We start from the raw sequence: 16,270 nt of genomic DNA on the forward strand, positions 1-16,270 counted from the left end.
GAGAGCATGAGTGGATTTCCACGTATGTGCGTTTGTGTCTGCCTTGCTCGTTGAGCTCATCAACGCATCATCAATAAAAACAACAACAGGAACGCACTTCTTGCTTTGTACTTCCAGGAACTTCTACCCTCTAGTTGTGGTGAAACATACTTACCCTTTGCTTTTAGAAATGTAACCCAGAGCCTGTGCCATACGGTGAATGAAGGCCCTCTCATTAGAGAAAAGCGAAGAGGGAAATTCCAGCTCTGTTCATTCAGGAGAGATATGACATTTTACATGATTTGGACTGTCATTTCTTGCTGCTCACATGTGAATGGGTACTTACTGTATTGACACAATTCTTTTATGTAACAACACTATCAAACATCACATACCTTTCTCGTCACTGTAACGAAACCTCTCCAGGGAAAGGTTAATAGCAATTTTGACTTCTTCACTTATGTGAATGTCTTTGAAGCAACTGGTAGAAGACTGTTGTTTTTTCCGGGTCTTGGCCGGGTTTTGCGAAGTTGTACGGAAATTCGGCATGGTGCACTGAAACATAACATAAAATGACTGTGCTCACAAAGTATTGTTTGATTTCGGGAGTGGACTGTGCACTTTAAAAAAAATATATAGAGAGAGCGTATGGCAGAAACCTATGCTAGTTTTCCCACGCGGACTATATTTAGCTAATTGACTCCGGCTAAATATAGTCCGCGTGGGAAAACTAGCATAGGTTTCTGCTATACGCTGTGCTAATTAACTATTTAACAACAATAATAGCAACTGTTAATCCACAACTATGAGCTACTTTACCTTTTAAACGGTCTTCCCAGAATGGCCAAATGTCGTTCTCATCACTTTGAACAGAAAGGGCTCTTCTTCGTCGTCTTTGTTCCTATTTGATTTGATTGACAGTTGGCAACCAGCGTTTCGGCGAATGACCGCCACCTACTGGACTGGAGTGTAAATCAATAGACAGGCAGGAAATAAGAGGTCAATTTCCTTCTTTCCTCTGCATAAACTGTACAATCCTGCATATCACAGCTGTCAGAAAACCTGCTGCAAAGTCTCTGCCTGTGTCATTTAAGTCCCACTTCTCTTGCTATAGGCTATGTCCTGCATTTGCTTTCAATGAGTATTTTGTATTTAGCCGTACTTTTAGCAGGATTTTTAGGGTTATTGAAAGCATGTTGACATATTTTTGAGCCAGAATATCTCCATTCTTTTCCCCTTCTATTCCTACATGTGCAGGAATCCAATACTTTATTATTTAACCTAATTTATATATTGTTTGAAGTAGCGTATTTGGATCTTTTTTTTTTTTACAAAACGACATTATTCAACAAAGTATGCTCCACCTTCTGATGCAATAAATCTAGTGTTGTGATTATTTGTTGTGATCACTTTTCAGGAACCCCCCCCCCCAAATAAAAACAGCATGTTTGCTGAGTCAAAGAGTAAGCCATTTGCAACACTTTAAATTGGTCAATAATTTGTAAAAACAACATACAGTACCCACGAGAACTGACCAATAGTATCGATTTGTGGAAAAAAATATTAAATTGACCAAATTTTGACATAGGAGGTTTTCAGCCCGACGCCAGCGAGCATCTTTTTTGACATTCATACAACAAAATAAGTCACAGCTTATTCCTACAAGCTATATCAGCTCATCATTATATTAAACAGTACGGGACTGCGAACGCTATCCTGTGGGGTACCACTGTCATTTGTATATACTGTGTTTTTAAATAGTCTGTACCAAGCAAACTTCTACTTTTCAACATACACTTACAGTATACAGCCTTGCACCAACACCTAACGTCATTATTTTGATGAGCAATCCTCCCTTACAGTACGTCATATGCTTTTTCTACTGTATATAAAAAAAAGAATGCCACCACCATCTCTCCATTAATGACTTAAGACATAGAATTGAGTCCATTGTAATATAATAAGAATGAAAATGTGAAAAATAGCTCTTATTTCACAAAAAGGAAATTTCAGTCACCAGGCAATACACTTTTTGATATTATATGTAATCATTAACAGCAAAATATTTTCTAGAGCTACAATGATTGATTACGTAATCGTTTTATGAACACTTGGGCCTATTACGGATTAAAACAAACTTTTTTTTTAAGTCTGTTTCCCCCCCTAAAAAAGGAATATTTTCAACCACTGTAACATTAGGCAGTTGGAACATTAACGTTCATGCTGAAATGTAAATTTCAAAAGGCGTCACATAACTTTCTCCTCCCACTCGCCATCCTTCATTGTGGCAAGGCAAAAAAAGAATATTTTAAATTTAAAATTCAATCATGGAAATCTGTTGATCAAAATGACAACTACACAGTATTATAAAACATACAAAAAAACCGTGTGGAAAAAAAATCTGACTTTATTAACAGTTCACATTTGTGAACTCAAACCACTTCATGAAGCTCACGGGCAACCGTGGCTGAACCTATCACCATGTGCACAAAAAATATTCATCAACACAGTAACAAACATTCTATGAGATTACGCATCTCACGGTCAAACACAATCATTTCACATGAATGTATAACATACACTACTTTGCCAAAAGTATTCGCTCACCTCCCTTGATTCAAGATGATTATTTTAGTGACATCCCATTCTTACTCCATGGGGATTAATATGACACCGGGAATGTGTTTATTGGAATTTAAGACAATTTTTTTCCTAGAAGCCTATTTGTGACATCACTTAAAATAATGTCAGTCAAGGCAGGTGAGCGAATACTTTGGGCAAGATAGTATATCTTAAAAAAAAAAAAAAAGTGCCTACTTAGTTACAGCGTACAAGAAGGGAAATAATTGTGGTTTTAATGCAAGAGGTATACGTTTTAGGAAGTTAGTCTAACCCAGCGAATGTCGGGGTTGATTGTGGCAATCTTTTATTTTATTTTTATTTTTTTAAACCCAACTAACAGACTGCAACAGCACAGGTTTTACATATTGGAAGCCTTTGGTTGGCAGCATAGTACAGCCATAAAATTCCAGCCAAATAAGTACACAGCGGTACACATTTCAGTCAGATGATAGAGAGGTGTGCGGCTACAGTTTATAAAATCAATACATTTTATTAAAAAATATCTTTTGGGTGGCAGCATCATTGAGAAATATGGTGAAAAATGTCAAGTGGCCTCCAAAATTCGAAATAAAATGATCCCGTAATTTGTCTCAGCAAACCTTGCAGGTGAGATCAAAATTTGGTGACTAATTCAGGACACAGATCATTTACTGTGACTTTAAAACTGTTCTTATTGCATTCTTATTGTTCATTCATTTTAATAATGGTTAACCAGGAGCCTCTATACAACAACATATTGGTTTGATACAACTTTCTGAATAAGACGAACTGCACTCCGTTTTCACTAAAATACATCACATTCGATGTTACTTGATAAAATCTTTCCATATTTGGTAGGAAGGCCAATAACAAACTTTATAACAAGTATTCTGAAACTTGATTAGAGGCGTGGGATAAAGTGGATTTACCTATGAATAAAACAATAATAGCTGAACAATAATTTCATGGCAGATTCGACACACCGCTGTCCTCAGAAATGTCCGGCACTGAAGTCCGGACCCCAGTGACGGTTGATGGAGGAAAAATTTCCGTACACTAAATATGACGCCATGTGAAACTGACCGGAAACAAATATGAAGGGCACATTCTCTGCGTGCTGCCAGGGTAAAGGACTTTCTGAGAGGCCATAGTCGGATCATGTCGCAGGAAAGGCCTACTGTTATCACTTTGTCCGCCACGTCAGAAGTCAAAGCATCTCATGATGGCATCTTTGTCAAATTTAAAACTGAGGAAGGATTTGGACGACAGGAGGTCCTCCAAGTCCGCTTGGTGGGCAGCCTGTTGACCGTCGCGAGAGCTGCATGGTGGCCCATCTGCAGGAAGGTAAGTTCATTTACACACGAGTACTGGAAGACACGCTCGTACGAGAGGAGCGTTTGAATGCATGCCATACTCCGTTGCGGGAAATAGTGGACAGTTGGAACCAAATATTTTCAACCCTAAAGTCTTCCCACATTATTTTTCTCAGCCAGAATTAGGAAGTTAAAACCCGTACATTTATCATTGTACAAAAGAGATCAAGATGTCCATACAATCACACAAATCATACCCGTCTCAAATCTGTCTTGTATTCTTCTGGGATGAAGCCGTTTATCTTCTTTCTGCAGGAATAGTAAATGAAATGACTTTATCTACAAGGGGGGGAGAGAGAGGAGAAAAAAAAACAAAAAACAACCCAAACAAGATCTAATCAGAGTCAAAGAATTCATACATTTTAATGGAAATTGTACTTACTGATAATATTCTGACCTGCTGGTTGCTGAATCCATTTTCATTGGTTCCTTTCTTTAGATAAGATGAATCTTGACATTTCTTCCCATTGCCTTTTAAGTGTTGGCTCTACACGTGAGGAGCAAAGTCACGCAGCAAGTGATATTACTCAAAGAGACAACGATAAACAGCTCAACAGTAGGTAGGAGGGAAAACTCAACCGTTGATTAACCAATGGCTTAGAGGGTAAAAAAAAACAAAAAAAACAAGAATGTACTACAATTGATTAAAATAAGAATTATATTAGAAAATGCATTTTCCAACCTCATACTGACTCAGCTCCTTATGTTGCTTGTTTTTGGTATAACCATCTCCAGGAAATACTTCAATACCAGCGAGGCGCCGGGATTTTGACCTAAGAGAAACGGAGAGTGTTAATAAAACATTGACGAGTAGATGTACAGTAATAGTAGTAGTTTATATTCCACTAAGGGTGACCGACAAAGTAGTGCCTTCATCTACTCCGAAGTACTAAAGTTATACAGATCCAGCTAAAGCATATACAGTGGTGTGAAAAAGTGTTTGCCCCCTTCCTGAGTTCATATTTTTTGACCTTACCTGAAGCAAGTGAGGCCTGCAGTTCTTTGTATGTTGTTGTGGGGTCTTTTGTGACCTCTTGGATGAGTCGTCGCCGTGCTCTTGGGGTAATTTTGGTTGGCCGGCCACTCCTGGGAAGCGTCGCCACTGTTCTAGGTTTTAGTCATTTGTGGATAACGGCTCTCACTGTGGTTTGCTGGAGTCCCAAAGCTTTAGAAATGGCTTTATAAAATGTTCCACCCTGATGATTACTTTTTCTCATTTGTTCCTGCATTTCTTTAGATCTCAGCATGATGTCTAGCTTTTGAGGATCTTTTGGACTACTTCACTTTGTCAGGCAGGCAGAAATCACTTTCACACAGGCCCGTGTAGGTTTGGATTTTTTTCCTCCCTTAATAAAAAAACATTTCAAAATAAAATAAAATTAAAAAAATAAAAAATACAAATAAATCAGGATGGGGGCAAACACTTTCACAGCACTGTACAGATATTGATGATATCATCAACTCATCATCACTTGAGCTGACAGAGATGTCTAATATAAGATCATGTTCAACAACAATAAATGGCGTTCCGGCGCAGAATGATGAGCCGCATTTACCGTGCATTGTCTGAGGTTTTGCCTGGAGTGGTGACATTGCTTGCAAAGTCTTCATCGCTATCTGGAGGCTCACCTCTCAGCCTGCTGATCCATTCCTTTAGCGGCCTGCACCGGGGAAGCAGCAAATGTGCAATCAATAGCCAAACATTCATTCCGAGATTAAATTACTATAACGTAATATACGTAAATTATCAGAGGTTGAAACAAAACAGTTCGTGCGCCTTAGAGGTATGAGTTACGCATCTGAATGTTGGCTTCTTTTAAATAGTAAAGAGTTTATTTTATTTTACAGACCATGGTACCAATCCTCTCGAGAGGGGTTGGACTCTCTTCCACAGGTGTGGGTATACTTATTCTCCCCCCTGCTCGGCGCCCGCACGTTGCGATTCACCCCGGCGGACGAGAAGGTAGCCTCCCTCCGCCTTCGGGTGGGGGGACGGGTCCTGACTGTTGTTTGTGCCTATGCACTAAACAGCAGTTCAGAGTACCCACCCTTGTTGGAGTCCTTGGAGGGGGTGCTGGAGAGCGCTCCCACTGGGGACTCCATCGTTGGACTCCGCCCAGGCTGCCCTTTGTCACCGATTCTGTTCATAACTTTTATGGACAGAATTACTAGGTGCAGCCGAGGCGTAGAAGGGGGTCCGGTTTGGTGGCCTCAGTATTGCATATCTGCTTTTTGCAGATGATGTGGTTTTGTTCGCTTCATCAAGCCGTTATTTCCAATTCTCACTGGGGCGGTTCGCAGCCGAGTGTGAAGCGGCTGGGATGAGAATCAGCACCTCCAAATCCGTGTGATATTTCCGTTTTTCTTTTTGAATAAATCTGCAAAAATTTCAACAATTCCGTTTTTTTCTGTCAATGTGGCGTGCTGTGTGTACATTAATGTGGGGGGGGGGGGAAGATTTTAGCAAATGGCTGCAATATAAATTAAAAAAAACAAAACAAAGTGAACATTTTAAGCATTCTGAAAACTTTCCGTACTCAACTGGAGATGTGTTGAAAGTGAAACAGAAAGTTTCTTATATAGTTCCACCAAGCAGTAACCGTCTCAGTTTACTTCAGTAAGAACAATGGAACGGGAAGAACACGTGCATTTTCGAGAACAAAAGGGGTCTTCAAGTAATAAAAAACAGCTACCAATAAAAAAAAAAGAACCTAAAACAATAGCTTTCCTTAATTATTGCCCTTCGCTTACGGTAACACTTTTGTTGTTGAAAGGAAAGAAGCAGTCAAAAAGTAATCAGCCCAATATCATTTAACCTACTAAAACCTGACTTTTCAGTTTGTATTATTATACTTGTTTGAAGGGTTATTTAAAAAAAATAAAAATAAATAAAAATAAAAACTTTGTTTAAGCCTGTCCTCTTCCTGTCAGCCATTTTGGAAATTAGGTTATTGTTGGATGGCCGTCAGAAGAAGAGAACTGTGATTGAATGTCTTGCTTTGGAAAGGAAAACACCCACTAAACATTTTCAAAAGGTTGCAAAATGTGTACGGAGAAGCTGCAATAGGCTACAAAACAGTTAAAAAAAAAAAAAAAGGTGTGTTGAGGATTAAAGGTGAAAAACAAGAGCCTTCAGAGGTTAAACCTGGCAATAGTGCTAGTATCGAGGCACTGATCAGAGAAGATCATAGTCAGCGCTGATGACATCACCCATCACGTGTCATCGTTGATGGCAGCGACGTACTGGGCCCAAAATTCAGCCCGGAAATTTAGATGGAGGCCCCCCAGGTGTGCAAAACCGAAGACCGAAAGTTTTTCGGTTCCTGCTGCCTTGCAACGAAGCCTCGAATACTAACTAATGAGCGGTGACTGTGATTTTAGGTCTCCTCATTTTTGCTGTATACACTGTATGCATCATACAATTGCCTACCCACTAGGGCAGCCTTACACTCAGCATCTGTTGCCGGTCGGGTTATTGCTCCTTCCTGTTCCATTCTCTTCCTTCTCCTCCAATAAGAGCACCACATCTTCCTCCTCCTTCTCCAAGACCAGCACCACCACCTCACTGCCACCATGGGGTCCCCCAGTCAGTCCCTCAATAACCCCCTCTGCAAGTGACCTTCACCGGCAGCTTTCGGGCTATAATATATACCGGTACTTTGGCCGGGACACTCTGCTTGGCTCGTGCACGACTTTGCTGACATAAGGCTATCCAATCAGCGGTCTTGTATTTGGTGAATATTGGTCTGTAATTATGATTTGTTACAAGATGGCTGTATGTATTGGAAATTATATAGGAATTATCCTATTAAAAAAAAAAAGATGCCTGGAATGGACCGGCCGTTCGGGAGCTGTCCCGCAATTCCCAATTACCACCTGTGGGGTCCCTCAAGGGTCAGTTCTTGGACCCCTCCTGTTCAGCCTGGATATGCTACCCTTGGGTCAAATTCTTCAGAACTTTTATTTTGACTATCATAGCTATGCAGATGACACACAGTTATATCTAGCAGTGTCTCCAGATGACTACAGTTCAATTGAGGTGTTGTGTCACTGTCTAAAACTACAACTATAACTGGATGAGCCAAAATATTCTTCAATTAAACCACAACAAAACTGAGATCAATGTTTTTGGCAATAAAGAAAAGAGGATTGCTGCTAGCAAATACCTGGAGTCACTCTCTTTAAAAGTCCGAAACCTTGGTGTTCTGATAGATTCCGACCTGACCATATCCAGAGTGAAGGCTTGCATGTGTCAAGCAGACCAGGAGAAGCTCATCCATGCTTTTATCTCAAGTACACTTGACTATTGTAATGGTCTTCTGACTGGACTCCCCGAAAAGTGCATTAAACAGCTGCAGCTCATTCAGAATGCTGCAGCTCGGGTTCTGCCCAGAACAAAGAGGTCAGAGCATATTACTCCAATTCTACAGTCTTTACACTGGCTTCCAGTCAGCTTTAGATTAGATGTTAAAGTTCTGCTACTGGTCTATAAATCACTAAACGGTTTAGGTCCTGAATACATGAAGAAATTCTAATGAAATATAAACCCAGTAGGGCTCTGAGATTGACAGACTCAGGTCCAATAGTGGAGCACAGAGTCCAAAGCAAATATGGTGAAATTGCATTTAGCTAGAATGCTGCACACAAATGGAATAAGTTGCCAACTGAAGTGACGTCAGCCCCAAGTGTGAATGTTTTTAAATCCAGGTTAAAAACTATTTTTTTTTCCCCTCATGCTTTTTTAGAGCATTTCAACTTTTAAAACGATATTTCTTGTACTTGCACATTGTTTTAACTACACTTTTATTTGTTTTCACTGTTTTCAATGTTTTTTTCCTCCCTTTGTTTTTAAATGCTTTTAATCATGTAAAGCACTTTGTGTATGAAATGCGCTATATAAATAAATTTGCTTTGCTTACCCCGCTTTTTATATTTTCACTGATTTCCCAGTTGAGTTCTGCAAGACGGTGGCTGCTTGTCAAGAGAGCAGGATGTAGTTTGCTCTTTTGTGGAAGCGAATATCTATTTGTTTATTTTATTTGCTTGGAAAGAATGTACCAGACAGAAAATATCCAAACAAATCAATTTTAAGGCTGGCCACTTCTCATTCACTTGCAAAAGAGAGTAGGTTTAGGTAACACCAAAATCAAACAACTACACTTTCCTCTCGACATACCTTATGAATGGAATGGCCATAAAAAACCTATTGGGGGCAAGTCCAAGTTTAGACTTTGGCGTCATGTCGTTCCTGTGACATGGCAGCTTCTCAATCGAGAACCACTCAATATTCTAAAAGAGAAACAAAAGAAAATAATTATATTCTTATCTACAACCCCAATTCCAATGAAGTTGGGACGTTGTGTTAAACATCAAGAAAAACAGAATACAATGATTTGCAAATCATGTTCGACCTATATTTCATTGAATACACTACAAAGACAAGATATTTCATGTTCAAACTGATAAACTATTATTTTTGGCAAATAATCATTAACTTAGAATTGTATGGCTGCAACACGTTCCAAAAAAGCTGGGACAGGGTCATGTTTACCGCTGTGTTGCATCACCTTTTCTTTTAACAACGTTCAATAAACGTTTGGGAACTGAGGACACTAATTGTTGAAGCTTTGGAGGTGGAATTCTTTCCCATTCTTGCTTGATGTACAGCTTCAGCTGTTCAGCGGTCCGGGATCTCCGTTGTTGTATTTTACGCTTCATAATGCGCCACACATTTTCAAATGGGAGACAGGTCTGGACTGCAGGCAGGCCAGTCTAGTACCCACGCTCTTTTACTACGAAGCCACGCTGTTGTAACACGTGCAGAATGTGGTTTGGTATTGTCTTGCTGAAATAAGCAGGGGCGTCCATGAAAAAGACCTTGCTTGGATGGCAGCATATGTTTCTCCAAAACCTGTATGTGCCTTTCAGCGTTAATGGTGCCTTCACAGATGTGTAAGTTACCCATGCCATTGGCACTAACAGCCCCATACCATCACAGACGCTGGCTTTTGAACTTTGCGTCCATAACAGTCCGGATGGTTCTTTTCCTCTTTGACCCAGAGGACACGACGGCCACAATTTCCCAAAACAATTTGAAATGTGGACGCGGACCACAGAACACTTTTCCACTTTGCATCAGTCCATCTTAGATGAGCTCGGGCCCAGAGAAGCCGGCAGCGTTTCTGGCTGTTGTTGCTAAATGGCTTTTGTTTTGCATAGTAGAGTTTCAAGTTGCACTTACGGATGTAGCCCCGAACTGTATTTACTGACATTGGTTTTCTGAAGTGTTCCTGAGCCCATGTGGTGATATCCTTTACACATTGATGTCGGTTTTTGATGCAGTGCCGCCTGAGGGATCGAAGGTCACGGGCATTCAATGTTGGTTTTCGGCCTTGCCGCTTACATGCAGTGATTTCTCCAGATTCTCTGAACCTTTTGATGACATTATGGACCGTAGATGATGAAATCCCTAAATTCCTTGCAATTGTACGTTGAGGAACATTGTCCTTAAACTGTTGGACTATTTTCTCACGCACTTGTTCACAAAGAGGTGAACCTCGCCCCATCTTTGCTAGTGAATGACTGAGCAATGGAGGGAAGCTCCTTTTCTAGCCAATCATGGCGCCCACCTGTTCCCAATGAGCCTGCTCACCTGTGGGATGTTCCAAACAGGTGTTTGATGAGCATTCCTCACCTTTCTCAGTCTTTTTCCCACCTGTCCCAGCTTTTTTAGAACGTGTTACAGCCATAAAATTCCAAGTTAATAATCATTTGCTAAAAACAATAAAGTTTATCAGTTTGAACGTTAAGTATCTCATCTTTGTGGTGTGTACAATGAAATATAGGTTGAACATGATTTGCAAATCATTGTATTCTGTTTTTATTTATGTTTAACATAACATCCCAACTTCATTGGAATTGGGGTTTTATTAAAAAAATAATAATAATTCTAAATTGAAGAAAAACATATATACCCTGATTTCCTTTCTAGTTTTGGGATTAAACTTTGTATCCTTGGATACTCCTGGTATGATATAGAGCCGTACAAGTTGGTCAGTGATTTTCTGCTCTATGTACATATCTTTGCCGATACGATTTTTTATGTCAAAGCCTGTTTCCTCTAACACCTGGGGAGGGAAAATACAGCATATACTGCAAGCTATAAAGACATTTCCTTGTGGTCAGTTACAGGCAAAGAACAAACGACTCACTTCACGAACGGCGCAATCATGAGGCGCTTCATCCTCATTCACTTTCCCTTTGGGAAAGCCCCAGCCTGACTTGGCAAGGTAGCCCTGAACAAGCAGAACCTGAAGAAAAAAAAACAAAAAACATAATTATACAGGTGATGAAGAAAAAGTGCGTTCAGTCACTCCAGAAGTCCAAATTCCCATTGAAGGAGCATAATATTCAATATCACAACTAAAGAAGTCTGTGAACTGGAAAGAAAATGAATTTCCAACTGTGATTATGACTCACACTTTCTAATGACTCATCAAGAATGATTGCTCCATATGTAGGAACACCCATCTTATACTCCTTCCACTGTTCAAGGACTTTCTGCACATCCTCTCCATGGGACAACAGGAATGGACAGTGTAGGAAAAGTTAGCAGCTGTCAAGAAAATGTAACTGAAAATGTAACCTCAGCCCATCCTCGCTTGTGAACAAATGAGCCTTTTCGGGGTTGCGCCTGCTATACCCAATAAGGACACTCACCTGATTCCAATTAACCAGTTCACCTGTGGAATGTTCCAAACAGGCGTTGGAAGGTGACGCAGGCGTTAAATTCCAAATGAGAGATTTGCAAAACAAAATAAACAAAACAAAACAAAAAAAAGGACAGTTCAGTAGTTTGAACAATATATATCTTGTCTTTGCAGTGGATTTAACTGAATATAGGTTGAAAATGATAAATAAATGTAGTCCACATTTCAAATTGTTTTTGGAACTTGTGGCCGTCAGGTTTAGGAGAAACATATGCTGCCATCCAAGCAATGTCTTTTTCATGGACGCCCCTGCTTATTTCAGCAAGACAATGCCAAACCACATTCTGCACGTGTTACAACAGCGTGGCTTCGTGGTAAAAGAGTGCGGGTACTAGACTGGCCTGTCTGCAGTCCAGACCTGTCTCCCATTGAAAATGAGTGGCGCATTATGAAGCGTAAAATGCGCCAACGGAGACCCCGGACCGTTGAACAGCTGAAGCTGTACATCAAGCAAGAATGGAAAAGAATTCCACCTACAAGGCTTCAACAATGAGTGCCCTCAGTTCCCAAACGTTTATTGAATGTTGTTAAAAGAAAAGGTGATGCAACACAGTGGTAAACATGACCCTGTCCCAGCTTTTTTGCAACATGTTGCAGCCATAAAATTCTAAGTTAATGATTATTTGCTAAAAATAAAGTTGATCAGTTTGAACATTAAATATCTTGTCTTTGAAGTGTATTCAATGAAATATAGGTCGGACATGATTTGCAAATCATTGTATTCTCTTTTTATATTTAACACAACGTCCCAACTTCATTGGAATTGGGGTTGTACAATGGGAAACTCAATTGGCACACAGGCTAACTATTAGCATCTACTGGATGTGGTGGCGTGGTTACCCTTTAGGCAATGTATATCTGAACCCAAGAATATATTGTTTATCCTCAGCGAAGACCGATATTACTGCCGTAATGAGAAACGGAGAGGAGTGAAGTCTCCGGTACAGTCCTGGTGGTCCGAGGTGGCCAAGGAGCACACACCAGAACAAGCAGCACAATGTGCATTGAAGTGAATGTGACAAAAACTCCTGAATTATTTTTAATTCCGTTCAAACGTCATTACTGTGTTTTATGAAGGATATTATTATCGTGCCATTTTTGTCATTAAAAAACCAATTACAAAATTTGCTGGGTTTTTGGGGGGGGGGGGAGGTTGAAACAGATTAATGGCATTCCCATTCATTTCAATCGGGAAAGATGTTTTGAGTTACGAGCGCAAACAAGGAACTTAAAGTCAAACTTGTTACGCAAGGCACCACTGAAAGATCACCCCACTGGTAATGTCATTGATCAAGAGAAAGGATATCAGCTTTGGCAAAGTCTCTTATCCCACAGTGAGGAGCAGCCGGTGTGTTTGGGATGCAGAAGTCCAGGTAAAACCAGTGTGCCAACTCAATCTGAAAGCACACCCGGATAGCGTTGTCCCTTTCCTCACTGGGAATGTGTAGGATGAATCGACTGTCGAAACACAGGACAGAGATCATTAGTGGAAAAGAAATGTACTATAATGCCCCAAGTATATTTTCACCTACCTTGACTAGCATGTGAACATAAGTAACATCCCAATGTTATTCCATAGAGTTTAGTATTACGTCGGTTTGCAGCTATGGCATAACTGCTCCAACTCTTTTGGGATGGCTGTCCACTCGGTTTAGGAGGATTATTGAATATTGACGAAGCCACAGAGGGCAGTGTAGCAGGAGAACACAATTGCATACGATGCCGTGAAAAAGTATTTGTCCCTTTCGTAAATGTATTGTTATTATTTTATTTATTTTTTTTGCATAGTTTCCCCACTTTAAGATAATCAAACAAATGGTAAATATCAGCAAAAAAAAAAACATAGGTAAACATAAAATGCAGGTTTTAAACAGTCATTTTAGTTATGAAGGAAGAAAAATAATTCAAAGCTACCTAGCCCCGTGTGAAGAATTAATTGCCAACATCATAACAGATTGGGCCACCCCTCAGTCACCACAAATAATAGGATCACTTCACAAAGAGGAACCAGACAAGGATGTCCACTCTCACCAACGCTATCTGCAATATTTATCGAAACGCTTGCTGCCGCTATTTGTCAGAATCCTAATATTGGTTGCGCCACAGTGAGGTGTGTGATTCTTGGCTAGAATTGGAACAGACTGCAACAACATCAAACTACCAAGACTCCCATTTATTTCTATGACTCTTAAACGCCATAAGTGTTTCAAGAATCCAATAATCGCATCAACCTTAACGGCTTGGTGGCAGTTTAGAATCGACAGGATCTCAATTAGCTCCAAGTATGCTCTCCCCAATCTGTCATAATCCAGATTTCGAAATGAATAATATACCCCTTCATTTTAGTACATGGGAACAACATGGAATTAACCACCTACAATAACTATTAACAATAAGGTTTTAGGACACGTGATGAACTATTCCAAGAATTCCAAATAACAGCCGGAAACTTTCTTCAATACAATAAATTAAAAGCAGCAATACAAAAAAGAATACCAACACTCCAGCGCACCCTCGAAATGCCAGAGTTTATCAAGCAAATAATGAAGCTCCTCCAGCAAAGTAAAAGAAATCTCTCAAAAGTTTATAAATTAATTTCATGTGCTAAATCAATGCACTTACCAATCACCAAATGGGAAGAAGACCTCTCCATGTCTGCTAACCGTAGCTACTGGATTGATTAACATCAATCAGTGGCAAAATCTCATCATAGAATATATTGCGTTAGAAAAAATAGCAGCAGAACGAAAAAATCAATTATCACATATACGTAGATAGCTGGTCACCATTCCTCAACATACTAAATCTAGACTTGATTCCTTTGCCTGAGTAGGGTGCCATCTGACATTTGACAATAGCAAGACTTGTCATAAGTGTGAAAGTAAACAATGTAATTCTATATTCCTTGTTGTCGAGGTTGTTGTTGTTTTATTATTATTCTATTTATTTATTTTTATTTTCACACATTTTAGATCGGTTTGCATGGTGAAAAGACATGCATGATGTGGGGATCTTATGACAAACAATTATAATTGTTATTTAAATTAAAAAATACTTTCATTTGAAACAGAGGTGTCTGTATGGAGATGTGCTGTGTGCTCTTTCTACCCCTAGATGGCAGTAAAGCCTAAGACATGGCGTTATTTTAATATAGGAAACAGATTCCAATGTAAAGAAATGCTCAATTAATATTATTACAAATGATAATACTAACTACTAACTCCTTTGACTGATAAGTATACTGTTCGCTCTCTATTGGGGTAGGGGCAAATTTATTGATGTGACCCCATCGAGCTCTGGAAACATGTAAAAATGACCAAAACTGTCCAGAACACAGGGAAGAAGAAAAAAAAAAGGGGGTATGAGTATTTGTACTTTACTACTTGTACTCCACCGAGCTTTCTTTTAATTATAGTGAATGAATCCCGTTAACGTGTGATTTTTTCCGACGCCGAAATCGAGGAACATTTTCATATTTGTCAGAACCACAGAAAGCCTCACCTGAATCGAACATTTATAAAAAAAAAATGTTTGTTTTTTTTAAACAGGGATTGGCCGACAACGCAATCTGAAAACAACCACGATTACCTTGCGCGAAACACTGAGAAAACGCGATTTTGCTGGACCTCCGCTAAATCCACGTGCCCGAAATCCAGCACCAATAAAAATGGCAGCAATTCTTCTGGATTTAGTAGCAAACCCACCTTACGCTTGATCAATTTCATTAAATTGTGTTTCTGTAGTTTATATAAATCCAATTTACAACAATTTACATGTTAACAAGGTTCGCGCTTCATATAAACATTTTTTTTATTTATTTAAAGGCGTTTGAATTGGTGCAATAGAAATAAAATTGAAGTGTATATCCGCAATGATTACCTGCAGAGGTCGTCCAGTATACCAGAGGGAATCTCGATTCTTTTTGTTTCCATCTTGGTCGAAAACATTGAGACTCGTCTCGCGTAAAAGGAACTCCAAGAAAAGCCACAGGTAGGCGGGCCAAGCTACATCCACGCGTCTCCAATTACATCCTTCTTACTGAAAGAGCTCTAATCTGGCGCCACGGTCCATAAGAACTTGTAAATATCGTCCCCGAAATTCTCCACAGCGTGTACAGAGGACGCTGCGACAACAGGAAGTACACTATCCAATCAGAAGAGCCCAAATTCTTTCTTTGAATATTATTGGTTTATTGGGATGGCCGTCAAGAACACTACAACGTCATGTGTCAAGTTTGTAAGACGTGTATGTTGTTCTTCGACTGCCATTCTGTAAAGATTCAACCCAAATTTTTTTTAATTTAAATAACAATTATAATTTCATTGAAATGTACATACTTAGCGATTTTATCGATATATGGGTATATTTGTTTCAGACCATACACTTTATAACACCGAAGTCTGGGATACTGTTTAGTGATGGGGACGGCAGTTCTTTTGAGTGTACTGAATCATGGGAATCAATTCATTAAAAAGATTCGTTCACCGAATCGATCAGTTCTTTTTCACAAAATCATTCAAGTGCTTCCTCGTTCACTTAATGATCCAT

The 16,270-nt window shown here is 39.5% G+C and overlaps 2 protein-coding genes across 5 annotated transcripts in view; both read right to left on the reverse strand.

Moving 5' to 3' along the window:
* ythdc2 (YTH domain containing 2) overlaps nucleotides 1-956 on the reverse strand; it is a 47,485-nt gene extending 46,529 nt beyond the window's left edge. For both annotated transcript variants that reach the window (XM_061799835.1, XM_061799834.1), the window contains exons 1-3: nucleotides 799-956; nucleotides 375-534; nucleotides 155-245 (exon numbers count right to left, since the gene is read on the reverse strand). In XM_061799835.1, coding sequence (XP_061655819.1) covers nucleotides 155-245; nucleotides 375-528 — 245 coding nt within the window. In that variant the 5' untranslated portion in view covers nucleotides 529-534; nucleotides 799-956. The remainder of the gene's footprint in view (nucleotides 1-154; nucleotides 246-374; nucleotides 535-798) is intronic.
* Nucleotides 957-2,368: 1,412 nt separating this feature from the next.
* On the reverse strand, nucleotides 2,369-15,865 carry dcp2 (decapping mRNA 2). Of its 3 annotated transcripts, none has more exons than XM_061798824.1 (11): nucleotides 15,602-15,865; nucleotides 13,029-13,180; nucleotides 11,433-11,560; nucleotides 11,165-11,263; nucleotides 10,928-11,080; nucleotides 9,130-9,242; nucleotides 5,510-5,614; nucleotides 4,636-4,726; nucleotides 4,351-4,440; nucleotides 4,151-4,202; nucleotides 2,369-3,914 (listed from the first exon to the last, which is right to left on the reverse strand). In XM_061798824.1, exons 1-11 carry the CDS (start codon nucleotides 15,667-15,669, stop codon nucleotides 3,781-3,783), a joined length of 1,185 nt encoding a protein of 394 aa, XP_061654808.1. In that variant the 5' UTR covers nucleotides 15,670-15,865; the 3' UTR covers nucleotides 2,369-3,780. The 3 variants fall into 3 exon arrangements, with proteins under 3 accessions (XP_061654808.1, XP_061654806.1, XP_061654807.1); XM_061798822.1 differs by having other exon boundaries at nucleotides 4,151-4,232; XM_061798823.1 differs by having other exon boundaries at nucleotides 4,336-4,440.
* Between the last annotated feature and the right edge of the window lie 405 nt (nucleotides 15,866-16,270).

This window comes from Phyllopteryx taeniolatus, chromosome 15, assembly GCF_024500385.1.
Source record: "Phyllopteryx taeniolatus isolate TA_2022b chromosome 15, UOR_Ptae_1.2, whole genome shotgun sequence".
Lineage (NCBI taxonomy): Eukaryota > Metazoa > Chordata > Actinopteri > Syngnathiformes > Syngnathidae > Phyllopteryx > Phyllopteryx taeniolatus.

Excerpts from the sequence above, each read along its gene's own strand:
- dcp2 (XM_061798822.1), bottom strand. The coding sequence starts at position 15,669 with ATGTTTTCGACCAAGATGGAAACAAAAAGAATCGAGATTCCCTCTGGT. Across the intron at positions 5,615-9,129 it reads ATGGCCATTCCATTCATAAG|GCCGCTAAAGGAATGGATCA; the intron begins GTATGTCGAGAG and ends TCCCCGGTGCAG. Across the intron at positions 4,233-4,350 it reads ATGGATTCAGCAACCAGCAG|ATAAAGTCATTTCATTTACT; the intron begins GTCAGAATATTA and ends CCCCCCTTGTAG.